Below are 12,057 nucleotides of genomic sequence, written 5' to 3'. Positions count from 1 at the left end.
AGAGCCACTTCACCATCGTGGAGATTCTCATCACATTTGTCTGAACGTGCTGTATTCACTGGCTCCTCTTGCACATGGAATTGACTGGAAAAGCAAAGAAAATGTCAAAGAGGGAATCTTAAGCTCATTTAGCACCTATTTGAATTGTAGAGTGTCCATTAATCTAATCTTTTTTTCTGTTTACTTCGACGTACGGCTTGTGACATAGACAGCTGTCCCGGAGAAGGCCTGCAGCGAGACTGCAGAAATGCTCTCACAGCAGAGAGCAGGAGCAGCCCCCACTGCCGAAGCCTGCCAGTCTCCCTGTAACAGCGGAGTGTGCCTGCAGCACGCAGGATTCCTTCTCCCTCTGGAAAAGAGCCAGGGCAGACTGAAGCAGTGGGGTGCAGAGAGAGCCCCCAGGCTGTGCTCAGTGCCAATTCTGAGATTCAGGCCAAATTTGTAAGCAGTTGCAATCTGCAACCACAGTATTTTGCAGCAAAATCACCATAGAAAACTCATTGCCACTTTCTCTGTTCCCTTCTTGGGCACCGTCATGTGCGCACAGATTCCCGATTTGGTGCTTGCTTCTGTTTTTCCAGCCACACAGCAGGCAACCACTTAGTTACCTCTCCCAGGAAAGCTATTGTTTATCTGTGTCATCCCCCTGACAACACAGGCATCTAATAAGTCTCTAAGTCCTAATCATCGCCATGTCTTCAGTCTTCAGTCCTTACGCTTTTATTTTTTGTGAAGATTTATTTATTCTTATTACAAAGTCAGATGTACAGAGGAAGATCCTCTGTCCAATGATTCGCTCCCCAAGTGAGCGCAATGGCCAGTGCTGCACCAATCCAAAGCCAGGAGCCAGGAACTTCCTCCAGATCTTCCCCACAGGTATAGGGTCCCAAGGTTTTGGGCCATCCTCGACTGCTTTCCCAGGCCACAAGCAGGGAGCTGGATGGGAAGTGGGGCTGCTGGGATTACAAGTGGCACCCATATGGGATCCCAGTGCATTCAAGGCAAGGACTTTAGCCACTAGGCCACCATGCCGGGCCCAGTCCTTATGTTTTTAAACAGTTCAGGCCTTTATCTGTGGGCTGGACTCAAATTAGCCTCCTCACACCCTGCTCAGGCAGTGTGGTATAGCAGGTTAAGCTACCACTTGGGACACCCACATCCCATATCATTGCCTGGGATCAATTCCTGCCTCTGCTTCAATCCATCTTCCTACTTGCATGCACCGTGGGAGGTAGCCGATGATGATTCAGTACTCAAGTTCCTGCCATACACGGAAGACTTCCATGGAGTGTCAGGCTCCTGGCTTCAGCCTAGCCCGGCACTGGCTGTGAATTTCTCCTTTTCACTGTGAACATGTGAGGGTCATTTTGCCATTCCAATAAATTTTAAAAAGATTATTCAGGGCCCAGCGGCTAAAGTCCTCGCCTTGAACTCACCAGGATCCCATATGAGCACCAGTTCTAATTCCGGCAGCTCCACTTCCCATCCAGCTCCCTGCTTGTGGCCTGGGAAAGCAGTCGAGGACTGCCCAAAGCCTTGGGACCCTGCACCCGTGTGGAAGACTCGGAGGAAGTTCCTGGTTCCCAGCTTGAAATCGGCACAGCACTGGCCGTTGTGGTCACTTGGGGAATGAATCATCGGATGGAAAATCTTCCTCTCTGTCTCTCCTCCTCTCTGTATATCTGACTTTGTAATAAAAATAAATCTTTAAAAAAAATTATTCAGGGGCTGGCATTGCCAACTGAGCTGCCATCTGCAATGTCAGCATCCCATATCAGAGCACTAGTTCTGGTCCTGGCTGGCTGCACTTTTAATCTAACGTGCCTGAGGAAGTAGTGGATGGCCCGGGTACTTGGGACCTCACCACTGACATGGAAGCCCAGATGGAGTTCTGGACCCCTAGACCAGTGGGCATTTGAGGAGTGAAACCAGCAGAGGGAAAATCTTTCTCTTAATCTCCTTTTGAAATCTTCACAAAAATTATTTTAGAGAGAGTCTGGTATTGTGTCTCATCAGGATAATCCACCTTGAAGCACTGGCATTTCATATGGGTTCTAGTCCAGGCTGGTGCACTTCCCATCCAGCTTCCTGCTTTTGGCCTGGGAAAGCAGTGGAGGATGACCCAAACCGTTGATACCCTGCACCCGTGTGGGAGACCTGGAGGAAGCCTCCTGGTTCCTGGCTTTGGTTCCAGCTCAGTACCAGCCATTTAGGAAATGAACCAGTGGGTGAAAGGCCTTTCTGTCTCTTCTACATAAAATCTGGCTTTCCAATAAAAGTAAGTCTTTAAAAATTATTTCATGGGGCCCAGCATGGTAGCCTAGTGGCTAAAGTCCTTGCCTTGTGCAGGGATCCCGTATGGGTGCCTGTTTGTATCCCGGCCACTCTACTCCCAGCTTCCTGCTTGTGGCCCGAGAAAGCAGCTGATAGCCCAGGGCCTTGGGACCCAGAAAGAGCTCCTGGCTCCTGTCTTCGGATTGGCTCAGCTCCAGCTGCTGCAGCTACTTGGGGAGTGAACCATCAGATGAAAGATCTTTCTATGCCTTCGTCTCTCAGTAAATCTGACTTTCCATTAAAAAATAAATTAAAATATAAATAATTTGAGAAATATAGATGTTCAGTAAACATGCACAATTCTAGCCCAAAATTCCATGTATTTTCATTGCCCACATCATAAAGTTCAGATTACTTTACAAGGCTTTGGCCGCATGGTGAGTTAGACCCAGTCTGCCTTTCTGATGTTGCTTTTCCTTCCAAGTGAAATGTGCTTTAGGCACAATGGTCTAGCCATTCCTAAATCTCACCTTGGTTCATCATGTACTGTACTTGTGAAAGATGCTGCTTTTCTTCAATCCTCCTCTTCCTGATACCTAATTCAGATGTCACCTTGGTAAAGCCCTTTTTAATTGCCCTGACAGAGCTACTCATTGATTGTCACATGCCGCTAGGCAGAGTCTGCCCACGAGGCTGTGTGTGTTACCACGGAATTCAGAGGAAAACGTGCAAATGGGAGTTTTGGTTCAATTACATGGGGATCCCAGTACTTAGCTTGCCCTCATATGCTGCTCCTGTGTGCCTTTGAGGAAAGCCACGACCTGCTGCACTGGAACAACTGGGGGTGTGACGACCAATCAGATGGAATGAGAAAGAACGCTGTTAGTACTTGGGGAGCCGTGGCTCCAGGGTTGCGTCTGGGCCCTTGCTGAGCTTAACCTGCCTTGTATATTCGGGATAAGATCGCTAGCACTGCAGAAAACTTGTGATAGTTCAACAAGTTCCTAATCACATAGCGCATGATGCTCCGTATAGTAAATGGTCACTATCGTTAGACCAGAGGCCAGGCATATCCGCCAAGATCCACTCTTCGTCTCCTTAAGAAGCTAATGCAGTTGAGTTGGCCTCAGATTCTTTCATAAGATCCCCAGTAAAGTCCCCAATTCACTCCGAGGCTCAATTCAAGTCTCAAGAGTGAAGGTCATCCTGAACGGCTTACTAGGTCTTAATAATAAGGGAAGTCCGGTGGTCAGATGGCCAAGAGAGAGGACTGACCCTGTCACAAAGCCTGGCCGACCCCCACGCCAGCAGGCAGTGACCGCGCTTGCGCAGTGGTGGCCGGTGCGGCCAAGCGAGGCCGACGCGGTGGGCGTGGCCGGCCCCGCCCCTGCGCCCGCGCAGTCCGGAAGACCAAGCGGGGACGGCGCCTGCGCAATCGGGGCACAGGCTGTGGCGGCAGCGGCGATGGAACCCGCGGAGCAGCTGAGCGAGTTAGTGTCACCCGAGGGCCGAAACCGGAAGGCGGTGCTGTGCCAGCGTTGTGGCTCCCGGGTGCTGCAGCCAGGAACCGCTCTCTTCTCCCGCCGACAGGTAGGGAGGCACGTTGGAAGCGTCCACAGCCGCACGCCCTTCCCTTGGTGGCCGAAGCGGCCGGAGTCTTGTTACTGGCTCTGGGATTTCCGGAGACCGCGTCCCGCCCCGCGCCGTGTAAGCCCCGCCCCGAAATAGGACCCGCCCACTGGGCCCCGCCCCTGGCTCCAGGCCACGCCTCCCCGGGAGAGCTGGCCACCGAGGCCTCCCTGGATTCCAGCCGGGCCCTCCGGTGGCTTCCGGGCCCCGGCCAGCGCTACACGCGTTGCGAGGATGTTGGTCCGTGCGCAGGAGGGACGTCTTAGCGCTGCCCTCTTCACCACCATCACCCCAACTGAGAATATCGGAAAAAATTTACTTTGCTCTTTTTAGTTTACTCACAGGAAAGTGCAAAATGTCATGTCAGCCATGTTCCTTACAATTATTTTTTGTACGATCTATTTATTGGAAACAGTGACAGAGATCTTCCATCTGCTGGTGCACTCCCCAGTGGTAGTAATGTCCAGAACTGGGCCAGGCTGCTCAGGGTCTCCGCCTGGGGCTGTTACATGGGTGCAGGCGCCCAGGCGCTTTGGACCATCCTCTGCTGCTTACGAGGACTGGCAGGGAGCTGGATTGGAAGCTGAGAGCAGCTGGGAGGGTGTCACCACAGCACTGCTGCTGGCAGTGGGGTATAAAGTTACTTCTGAAAACATTCAAGTCGTTGCTTTATTTTAGGTCCAGTATGAGAGCCAAAAGAACTGCATCGTCTTTGTCCTGGTGGGTAGTGGTGGCTTCTAGGAAAGAGGATAAGGGGGCACCTTCTGTTCTTGGTAAGCTCTCCAAGGATGGAAAGTCGAGTTCTCTGGCCAAGTCAGTGGTTACCACAGACTGGAAAGAGTGCTGCTCTTGGAGTTCAAGCAGCACAGGACGGAGCCCTGGTCTCCTCGAGGCCTGTGGGCTGCAGGTTACTCATTCTGCAAGGTGAAGATGAAGGAGAGGATTGGTGTGAAAGCACAAATATGGGCCCGGCACAATAACCTAGTGGCTACATCCTCACCTTGCACATGCCAGGATCCCATATGGGCACCGGTTTGTGTCCTGGCTGCTCCACTTCCCATCCAGTTCCCTGCTTGTGGCCTGGGATGGGCCACAAGCCTTGGGACTCTGCACCCATGTGGGAGACCCAGAACAAGCTCCTGGCTCCTGGCTTCGGATTGGCTCAGCTCCAGCTGTTGTAGCTACTCACAGAGTGAACTAGTGGATGGAAGATCTTTCTTGCTATCTCTCCTTATCTCCATAAATCTGTCTTTCCAATCAAAATAAATAAATCTTTTTAGAAGAAAGCACTTAAGTACTAGGGCAGCAGGCCCAACCATCTGGGACACTCTCATCCCGTATTGGTTCAGGTTCAAGTTCTGTTAAGGCATCCTGGAAGGCAGCAGGTGTACGTGCTTGAGCCGCTCCCCCTTTGTGGAAGACCTGGTTGGAGCTCTGGGCTTCTGGCTTCAGTCTTGTCTAGCCCTTGCCGTTGAGGGCAGCTGAGTGAACCAGCAGGTGGAAGTCTCTCTTTTTTTCCTAGTTGTCTCTCCCTCTGACTTTCAAGTCGGTGAAACAGTCTAGTGGATGCTGCCAGCATCAAGGATGTGGAGCCAGGAATGCCCCCAGCGTCCTGCGCTGCACAGGGCAGTTGCCCATAGCAGAGAATTCTCCAGCCCCCAGTGTCGGCAGCTCCCAAGTAGACAAACCCCAGCCTACAGACTGCAGAACACACACTGCCCTCATCCCAGCTGACCACAGGGGATCACTGGAGTGTTTAGTGATATTTCCTGTGCCCTGTCCACCTGGGCTGCACGGACATGAGAACTTAGGTGGATTTAGACAGACTGCAAATGAAAGCTGTGAGTCCACAGTGTAAATATTGGGTTGCCATGGCTCCAGCAGACCAATAGATTTTATTGCACTGCAGTCAGTGTGTGATCTGTGTCCTTTTTATGTTGCATGATAGGTTTCAAGTATAGTATTCATTTCCTTGGAGTCAGCGCTTCTCATAATTTTTTTTTTTTTTTTTTTTTTTGCAAAATTTGCTATCTACTTGATTGAGTTACAGAAACTGGAAAAGAAAAAAGAGAGATCTTTTATGTGCTATCACTTCCCAAATGGCCACAACACCTGGGGCTGGATGAAGCCAGAGCCAGGTATCCCATCCTAGTCTCCTATGTTGGTGCAGGGGCCCAAGCACTTGGGCCATCTTCTGCTGCTTTCCCAGGCTCATTAGCAGGGAGATGAATTGGAAGTGGAACAGTCAGGACTTGAACTGGAGCTTGGATGGCATGCTCAGGTCACAGGCTGTTGGTTTCACCCACTGCATCTCAGCTGGAGTTTGTGGTGGAGGAAATTGCAGGCAAACCCAGGAAAGGCAGGGTGAGGTTTCAGCATTGTGAGAAAGTATGGCCCAGCTGGAGAACCAAGAGGTTCAGCCTGGCCTGATATCTGGTGTAGAAGAGAGACTAGCAGGGAGGTTGGGGCAGGAGATAATCGCCAGAAATGGGACAGGATGGGAGCCCAGCAGGAGAGCCGAGCCAGGTGCTTGGAGGAGGGGAGGAGCAGCTGGAGCTTGCCCAGATGAGGAGTCCGGGGTGTGAGAGGAGACAGGAGTGGTCATTAGGGAGCTGGAGGCCCTCCCGCCCCCGGCTCCCACTCCAGATCCCGTGGAGAGCGGGCAGTAGTCGTGTCCTCAGCAAGAGCGTGGTTCCGGTGGAGACAGAGGGCAAGGAGGAGTCCCTGGTGAGCAGATGCTGAAGGCAGACCTGGCTGCCTATCCAGGCACCAAACACAAACAGCAGCTGAATCTATAGCAGAGGGCATTGACCAAGGGCAGCTTCTTTTCCTTTTTCTGAGTGAGTTCCAAAACAGAGAGCTTCTGTCCACTGGTTCACTCCCCAAGATGCCCACAAGAACTGAGGTTGGGCCTGGCCAGAGCCACGCAACTCCAGCTGGGTCTGAGGAGGGAGAGGGGCGGGAGGTGGGTGCTGGAGTCCCTCATCTGCTGCCTCCCTCCCAGCTTCCGCTTTCCTTAGGCTGTCAATCCAGTTTGTAAATTGCTTTCAACATTGCTGTGCCAGGCCAGTCTGAGGAGGCCCTTCTGTGAAACCAGGTCACTTTTAGAGTCTGAGAGGCGTGAAAAATGGGTCACAAGGCAGGAGGTCAGTGACGGGACAGTGGCCACGGCCAGGAGCTCAGGACTCATATCCTCACAGGTGTATTTTGCAGTGGTCTGGAGCGGCTGTGAGCGTGTCCTTGACCACTAGGGAAATAAAGCAGTTGTGTATCAGTAGCTGTCTGTGACGGAGGGCGCGAGGATCCTTGGGTTTGACACTCCACATTGACACTGACAAATGAGATAAATGAGATTCTCCTTGTTGTAAGCTGCAGTGAGTTTATTCCTAACACTGATGAACTAGACAGCCTGTTTTTTTGTTCGCAACAAATAGTTGTGTTTTCTGCCAGTTCTTCCTGACCCAGGTTTTTTTTTTTTTAATTTATTTATTTTGGGGAAGCGGCTAAAGTCCTCGCCTTGAAAACGCCAGGATCCCATATGGGCACTGGTTCTAATCCCAGCAGCTCCACATCATTTCCGGTTCCCTGCTTGTGGCTGGGAAAGCAATGGAAGACGGCCCAAGGTCTTTGGACCCTGCACCCATGTGGGAGACCTGGAGGAGGTTTCTGGCTCCTGGCTTTGGATTGGCTCAGCACCAGCCGTTGTGGCTGCTTGGGGAGTGAATCATTGGACGGAAGATCTTTCTCTCTGTCTCTCATCCTCTCTGTATATCTAGCTTTGCAATAAAAATAAAATCTTAAAAAAAATGTATTTATTTTTACTAAAAAGACAGATTTACAGAGAGAAGAGGAAACACAGAGAAAGATCTTCCACAGCACATGCAAGGCAAGGGCTTTAGCCTCTAGCTGCCATACCAGGTCTTTCAGATTCTATTTAAAAAATTGTTTTTATGGGCCTGGCGCAATAGTGTAGTGCCTTACACGCGCTGGGATCCCATATGATTGCCATTTCTAATCCTGGAAGTCCTGCTTCCCATCTAGCTCCTTGTTTGTGGCCTGGGACAGCAGTCAAGGACAGCCCAAAGCCCTGGGACCCTGTACTCACCCCAAAGAGACTCCTGGCTTCGGAGTGGCTCAGCTCCAGCCGTTGCAGTCACTTGGAGAGTAAACCATCGGTCAGAAGATCTTCCTCTCTGTCTTTCCTCCTCTCTGTATATCTGACTTTGTAATGAAAATAAATCTTTTTAAAAAATTGTTTTGACTCAAAAAGACAGTTTTGCAGAGAAAAGGGAGGGACAGATTCTTCCACCTTCTGGGTTACTTCCTCAAATGCCTGTAATAACTAGATTTGAATTGATCTGAGTTCCTCCACGTCTCACATGTGGGTGCAGGATCCCAAGAACTTAGGCCATCATCTACTGCTTTCCCAAGCCATAAGCAGGAAGCTGGATTGGTAGTGAAGAAGCTAGAATATGAACCAGTGCCCATATGGGATGTTGGCACTGCCAGCTACAATCCAGATTCTATTGTAGGTGATGTAGAAGTAACCCAGGGAAGGCAGCTCCCTGCTCTCAGGAGCTGCATCTCTAGGTAAAGGAGCCCTCTGGCAGGGGCACCAACTCCTTACAGTCATGTCAGAAATGAGTAAAGCAATGGGCGTGGCCTGAGGTCGTAGAGGTGATGCCGTGTGCATTATCGTCATTACAGTACCAAGTTCACCGCATGTGTGTGTCTGCATGTACTGAGCTATGCACCCTGAGCATGCATGGCTTAGTTGCTAGGTGTATTTCAGTAAAGCCTGGTAAGGGGACAAGCATACAGTAGGAAGAGCTCATTGCACTGGCTGGGTTAGAGAAATCCTGCTGATGAGGTAATCTGGGCTGGTTGTGCCCAGAGTTGACGGCAGGAACTGGTGTTGAGATGCAGCATGTTAAGCTTCCGCTTGCCAACACCAGCAGCCCATGTTGGCATGTCCGTTGGGTCCTGCTCAGCTTCCCACCAAGCTCCCTGCTTAGGTGACTGGGGAGACAGTGGACTAGGCCGCAGTGCTGGGGTCCCTGCCGCCCACGTGGCCGACCTGGATGGAGTTCCTTGGCTTCTGGATTTGGCCTGGCTCACCCCCAGCTGTTGCAGTCATTTGGATCTGTCTTTTCTCTCTGTGTGTAACTCTGCCTTTCAAACAAGTCAATATATTTATTTAAAAAAAAAAAAAAACCGAGGGCAAAGCAGACTTGTGCGGTGTGGTGCAGTGCAACGAATGCCTATCAGAGCATCCATCGCACCACATGGGCCATGGTGAGGCAGCTGGAGGCCAGGTGACCACATCGGCCAGCTGCTGCCTCTCTTGAGGACCAGCAGCAACAACAAGCTGGTCTTCTGGCAACTTCACTAGCAGGTCCCTTTCCGTGGCCCATTCCAAATGGCAGAGCAGAGTTGGGGCGGGCGGCAGTGACGGTGCCCGGCCAGCCCAGCTCTCTTCTCGCTCTCTCCCTTGCAGCTCTTCCTACCCTCCATGAGGAAGAAGCCAGCGCTGGCTGAGGGCAGTGACCCCGAGGGAGACCTCCTGCAGGAGCACTGGCTGGTTGAGGACATGTTCATGTTTGAGAATGTGGGCTTCACCAAGGACGTGGGCAACATCAAGTTCCTGGTCTGCGCGGACTGTGAAATCGGACCAATCGGCTGGCACTGCCTCGATGACAAGAACAGCTTCTATGTGGCCTTGGAGCGGGTTTCCCATGAGTGACGGAGGGGCGGAGACTCAGCTGTACCCCAGCCGTGAAAGTTGCTCCTCGTGGGAACTGGCAGTGGACCTGGTGTCATGTCTGCTGCCTTCTCTCCTCATGCAGCTGCTGGCCCCACTTCCACACACCGAAGGAAGGGTCACCGCTTCCTGGAAGCCTCAGGTGCATGCATCCTGCTGAGTCTACCGCGTGCCCTCCCTGCCTCGTCCTTGCAGAGATCCTGTCTCAGCACCACCCAAGCCCCCTGCCCCACCTTTCTGCCTTCGCCCTGCTTGACCTCCCTCCCTCCTTGTTTTGTCTGCTGTACATAAGCATCCTCAGCAACATGTAACCAAAGGTGCTCACGTGCTAGTGTTTAAAACCCCACCTGTTTCTATCTCAAGAAAGCCCTCGCTGATTGGAGAGGAACTTTGTTGTAAGCCTGACCACCTGTCTACAGTAGTTTATGTTCTGGAACATTCACAGATGCAAGCGTCTAAGCCTTTCAGGAGGGACACTCCAGGTGACGTGCCTCAGTGAGGCATCTGCAGCGTTTGATCATGCACACGTGACGCTTACCCTTCCACTTGCTAGGGCGTCCTCTACAGACTGTCTCTTCTCCCTACAACCTGAGCAGGCACCCTGAGGACTGCTCAGCCCCAGCTGTTTGCCTGTGTCTCCAGGCCACCGGTGGGGGTGTGGGATTTAACTAGGCCATGCCAAACTACAGGTGACTGTGTAAGCTTGTGTCATCTGGTCGGTACCTTTTTTCTCCTGATCCCAGGAAAGACGGGTTCAGTAGCAGGGGACACCATCATTCACCAAACCCACCAGACTGCATCTCAATTCAGCTGGAATCTCTGGACCACCCGAGAACACAAGTGTGCTGTCAGACACCACAGCTGCCTAGCCATGGGCGTGCTCCAACCGTTGCCCTCAGTTCCACCGCAGCTGGCCTGTCTTTCCCACCCCCCAGCAAGGATGTGGACCAGCAGACTCACAGCCCTCTCAGGTCCACAAGGCTTGAGCTGGAAGCCAGGACTGAGTGCGACCCCGGGCTCTGCTCCCTCCTTTTGCCCACTTCATCCTTCCTCTGCCCTCAGAGCTTCCGAGGGGCTCCCCACTCCCCTGGGAACAGAGCCTGACCAGTTCTACAGCCCCCACTCCAGCACCTCAGAGCTCCAGGGGAGGAGAGAACTCTGGCTCCTACCCGGTAGCCATGTTGTTCGCAGCTGCAGAACAACATCTCAGGTTGGAGGAGCAAACACCAAGTGGTTGTCTGCACCCTCCCCTCACCTTCCCCGCCGCCTGACAAACTGAAACACAAGCTAAGCATTTCTTGGAATCAAGCTCAAACTTTCCTTTTGTAATCACAAAAGTTATACATGTTCATCTTTCCCTTTGTAATCACAAAAGTTGTACGTGTTCATTGCAGACAAACTTGAGCCGTGAGGTGCAGAGTGCACACCTCTGAAGGCTGCAGTGTGTATGTCTGCAGAAACACATCCAGCATGTCCTCAAACACACTGGAAACCCTGCCACTGGTCTCTGTAACTTGTCCATAATCCCTCAGGCAGGCATCAGTGTGGCCAATGTTCCTGTGTGCTCCCGCAACTTATTTCACAATCCTTGGTGGCTTCCGGTTTCTTAGCAGACAGCAGTGTCCCGAGCAGCCTGGTACCTGAATCTGCACCCTCGTTCCAGTCGGCTCCTAGGGGTGCGGTGCTAGGTAGAGCCCCAGGACTGCCTGTTCAGCGTCTCTACCATGTATGCCACAGATCACCCCTGGACTGCACCCTTCCCCCGTGCCCAGTACTTGATTCTCTGAACCCTTTACTAACACTGGGTATTTATTGTCTTTTTTTTAATGCTTTCCCACTTTAACCAGAAAAAATATATATATATATATATATCTTATTATTTTAATTTTCATTTTCTTTCTCATGTGATTTTTATATGCTTAATTGGTCATTTATACTGAGTTGTACTGCCTGTCACTTGGATTTGAAAAAATAAAGGCATCTTGACAGTGGAGAATTGATTCCTGTACCTTCGGGAAGAAAGCCGGGCCTTGGGGTTTAGGCCAGTTAAAGAACCAGTCACCCAGTGGGTGCTGGAATGGGACGTCGCTGTCCACCGCTCCCATGCAGCAGGCCCTTGGCACAACAGTATGTATACGTGTGTCTGTGTGCCACAAGTGGCAGAGGGCCCCAGGTTGACCGCTCTTGCGTGTGCAAACCCACAGTTATTGTCAAGGAGAGTGACCGGTTTTAGCCAAGTCCTAACTCCTTATACTGACTTGCTATAGTGCAAAATCTTGTTTGTTTTTCATTAGAAAGTCAGATTTTTACAGAGAGAAAAAGAAAGATCTTCCATTGCTGGTTCACTCCCCAAGTGACCGCAGTAGCTGGAACTCAACTGATCCAAAGCCAGG

At 51.5% G+C, this 12,057-nt stretch overlaps 1 protein-coding gene across 1 annotated transcript; it reads left to right on the top strand.

The window, feature by feature from the left end:
• Positions 1 to 3,656: 3,656 nt before the first annotated feature.
• On the top strand, positions 3,657 to 11,657 carry RABIF (RAB interacting factor). Its single transcript, XM_040985455.1, has 2 exons — positions 3,657 to 3,864; positions 9,401 to 11,657. The coding sequence occupies exons 1-2, from the start codon at positions 3,739 to 3,741 to the stop codon at positions 9,644 to 9,646; spliced, it is 372 nt and encodes a 123-aa protein (XP_040841389.1). The 5' UTR covers positions 3,657 to 3,738; the 3' UTR covers positions 9,647 to 11,657.
• The last annotated feature ends 400 nt before the right edge of the window (positions 11,658 to 12,057 follow it).

The sequence above is a fragment of the Ochotona curzoniae genome, unplaced genomic scaffold (assembly GCF_017591425.1).
Source record: "Ochotona curzoniae isolate NIBS_2020 unplaced genomic scaffold, NIBS_Ocur_1.0 contig_430, whole genome shotgun sequence".
Classification (NCBI taxonomy): domain Eukaryota; kingdom Metazoa; phylum Chordata; class Mammalia; order Lagomorpha; family Ochotonidae; genus Ochotona; species Ochotona curzoniae.
This window is presented reverse-complemented; position numbering and strand designations above follow the sequence as displayed.

Coding starts and splice junctions, on each gene's coding strand:
- RABIF (XM_040985455.1), top strand. CDS start 3,739: ATGGAACCCGCGGAGCAGCTGAGCGAGTTAGTGTCACCCGAGGGCCGA. Junction 3,865..9,400: donor CTCTCTTCTCCCGCCGACAG/GTAGGGAGGCAC, acceptor TCTCCCTTGCAG/CTCTTCCTACCCTCCATGAG.